The sequence below is a fragment of the Heterodontus francisci genome, chromosome 28 (genome assembly GCF_036365525.1).
Source record: "Heterodontus francisci isolate sHetFra1 chromosome 28, sHetFra1.hap1, whole genome shotgun sequence".
Lineage (NCBI taxonomy): Eukaryota > Metazoa > Chordata > Chondrichthyes > Heterodontiformes > Heterodontidae > Heterodontus > Heterodontus francisci.
In genome coordinates, this window is record NC_090398.1 from 41,338,630 (window position 1) to 41,342,029 (window position 3,400).

Here is a 3,400-nt window from a genome sequence, read left to right on the forward strand (position 1 = left end):
ATATCTTCATTTTTTCTCAGCCGAGGTTTCCCCTGGACAACGGCTAATAGGGTATTCGATCATATCAATCCTATTACTCGAATTACTGACTTCATCCCTTCTCCTCCCTTCCAGAAACACGAGAAGTTTGCCTTTGTCCCGACAGTCTGCCCATACCCTATCACCCTGCAAATTTAACGCATCGCCCTCCACACTCTGTCATATCCAACTAAATCCACGAGAGACCAATGTTTCTCTGCTCCACCTGCCCGCCCCTAGGTCAAACTGGTCCACTCCTCAATCACTCCAACATGAGCTCTTCTTCGCCAGGCACCTTGATGTGAAAGTACAGGCGATGTTATCAACGGCTCGCTTTTCTCCTTCTTTCCTATTGAATATGGCCCTGAAGACTTCTGCCTGGTTAAACAGCGATTAGCATGTACTCATTTCAGTTTCATCACTGTATTTATTGCTCACGATGGCGTCTCCTGGACATTGGGAGACGACCAAGCACCATCTGTCCCGGGGCACACTGAATTACTACTGCTCTTCATTGGAACTGTCGTCCCCCTTTCCTCTACTTTTCTCTGTTGTGATCATTGTATTTAAACTGTTAAATTCTAATTATCGTTGTGTTCTGCTGAAAAGCTATCACCCTGAAACCTTCACTCTGTTCACCTCTCACAGATGGAATCTGACCTGCTGAAGGTTTTTAACATTCTCCAGCAGTGCAGCAGCTTCATGTTTTGTTTGTTAATCCAATCCGTAGGCATGGATATTACCCCGGGACGGGGGTGCCGCGGGGGTGAGCGTAGGGGAGGTGGGGGGGTGGGAGGTGCGGTGACATAGCTCGGGATACGAGTTTCAGCGTTTTCACTTCACAGTCTGCATGCTTTATCAGGGCAGTGACCCCGCCTTTATGCCAGATTAACAAGCAGGCTTTCCTTGCAATCGGGCAAGGAGCACTGTGGAGTAGGCCGCAGACCACTATGGTCCATACCAGTAGGGAGATGACTGATATAGGCGATGTCCAATCCCAAATTCCAGAGGGGAAAATTGTGGCAGCAACTCAGACGACAGTGGTTATGATCCCAACACCTTGATATGGGTCTCCCATCCTGGACTGTGACCCGAGTCCAATGAGTAAAATGGGTAGAGGGGGAATCTGCATCATTAACCCAGTGGAGGGGTCTCATACGATGGAGCATAGGACGAATCAGAAAGTGAGAGTCAGGGGACGGAGAATGTCTGATCAACGACCCCAGTGAGCCCCTTCTGTCCTGGAGCTTTGTCTGAAGCGGGAATGCAGGAGAGAAGAGGAAGGGAAGTGTTTGATCCTCAACCCAGGGGAGGTGTCTCATATGCTGTAACGTGGTCCGATTCTGGCGAGGACCAGGGGAGTGTTTGGTCCTCAAATTGGAAGGGGTCTCCGATCATGAAGTGTTTTCTGAGAACGGGAATGTAGAGAGGCCGGGCTGAGCGTCTGATCGAAGACAAGTTGGGGCAACTTGATCTGTGGGGCGTACGATCCCAGGGCGGGGTGTGGTAGTGATGAGGGTTGTTGGTGGTGAGGGTGGGTGACGGGCATTTGACTGATACTGGGAAATATGTCCGATACTAGGAGGGGACTCCGGATCCATGAGGCGATTCTGATCCCCGTGGGTTCCAATTTAAGGAGTGGGCCCAAATTCTGAGTGGGTGCAATACTGGGTGATCCATATCCAAGGGCGTGTCTGCTCCAGGGATGTAGATTCAGTTCCTGGGGGTGAAATGATTTAGGCTTGTGGGTAGCAGAACATGGGGGTTGTGGGTTGATGCTTGATTCCCGGAATGCATCCAGGAAAAGTGGCCTGATTGTCAATTTTGGATTATTGTTGCTTTTGTTTTGTGGAAGTTGAGGTCTAATGGGGACAAGGGGATCACAAGAGGTTATTCTGTACAACAGATTAATCAGAGACTCCCAACCGAATTAAAATATTTGAATTTCTAACCCACGTCCTGGGACTGGTAGTCTGTCCAATCCCTCTCCTAAATCCGTTAAACCCTAACTTAAGTGGGTCGGACGTGGTTGAGGATCGGGTTGAGATTTTAAAAATTGTAATCCTTGACCCAACCTCAAGCCCCACATCCCACGATGCACCCACCTCCTCCCACCCTCACCCCATTTTTTGGTGCGAAGTTCCTGCCATTATTGTGAGGGTCAGACATGGAGAAAGTTTGATCTGTTAATTTGCTGATATCATCTCATTTCTTTCTCTTACAGTTAATTTACTGGGAATTATGATCCTGTCCAGGAGAAAGTGCGGCCTCTCCACCTGCATCACTCGCTACCTGGTGGCCATGGCAATGGCAGATCTATTGTTTCTTATCAATGACATCATACTGTGGCGAATTTGTTATTATTATTTCCCCAGATCATTCCTCTACATCACCCCTGTGTGTAGTGTTATTGCTGTCCTGAGAATTGCAGCCAGAGAGTGTTCTGTCTGGTTCACAGTCACTTTCTCCTTTGATCGATTTGTAGCCATTTGTTTCCAGAAGCTGAAAACAAAATATTGCACCGAGAAAACTGCAGCTGTGGTTCTGGCAGCAACCTGCAGTATACTAGTTTTAAGTAACGTCCCTTTCTACTTTATATATGAACCTGGAGAGATAATCGACAATGTCCCATGGGATTGTTATACAAATCCAAACTATTATAATGAGCCAGGGTGGGTGGCATTTGATTGGTATCATGCAGCTTCAACACCGTTGCTCCCATTTGCTTTAATTCTGTTGCTCAATGCTCTGACCGTCAGGCACATTTTAGTGGCCAGTCGAGTACGTAAGCGTCTGAGGGATCAGATCAATAGAGAGAATCGCAATGACCCAGAGATGGAGAGGAGAAGAATGTCTGTGATTTTACTCTTCACCATATCCGGCAGCTTCATACTTCTGTGGTTAGTGCATGTTATAGAATTCTTATATTATAACATTGCAGGAACAAATACAAGGAATTACAACAATTCTGAGTTCATATTTGAACGAGTTGGATTGATGCTGATGAATTTAAGTTGCTGCACAAATACCTTCATTTATGGGGCAACACAGTCAAAGTTCAGAGAGCAGGTTAAGAGTGCAGTCAAATATCCGTTTACATCAATTGCCCAATTAATATATACACACAACAACGGATAGTGGCCCAGGGGTACTTCCCAATGTTTGCACTCTATGAATGTAATATTTATCCGCAACTGGAAAGAGGTGACCTTCAGCTGGACGAGTGCAAATACCATGGGTATCTTGATTTGTGGGTGGTCATACGTGCCAAAAATCAGAAGCACCGCAGCCACAAGGTAAAATTTAGAGGACCCGATGGAAAAGGCAGCGGGGAGACAGAGGGCCCCTTGCCGGGAAGAGGGGAAACATCAGCCATAACCTC

The 3,400-nt window shown here is 47.0% G+C and overlaps 1 protein-coding gene across 1 annotated transcript; it reads left to right on the forward strand.

Annotated features, from left to right (window-relative positions):
• Nucleotides 1-457: 457 nt before the first annotated feature.
• On the forward strand, nucleotides 458-3,156 carry LOC137345231 (probable G-protein coupled receptor 139). The gene is made up of 3 exons (XM_068008698.1): nucleotides 458-580; nucleotides 667-727; nucleotides 2,243-3,156. The coding sequence occupies exons 1-3, from the start codon at nucleotides 458-460 to the stop codon at nucleotides 3,154-3,156; spliced, it is 1,098 nt and encodes a 365-aa protein (XP_067864799.1).
• The last annotated feature ends 244 nt before the right edge of the window (nucleotides 3,157-3,400 follow it).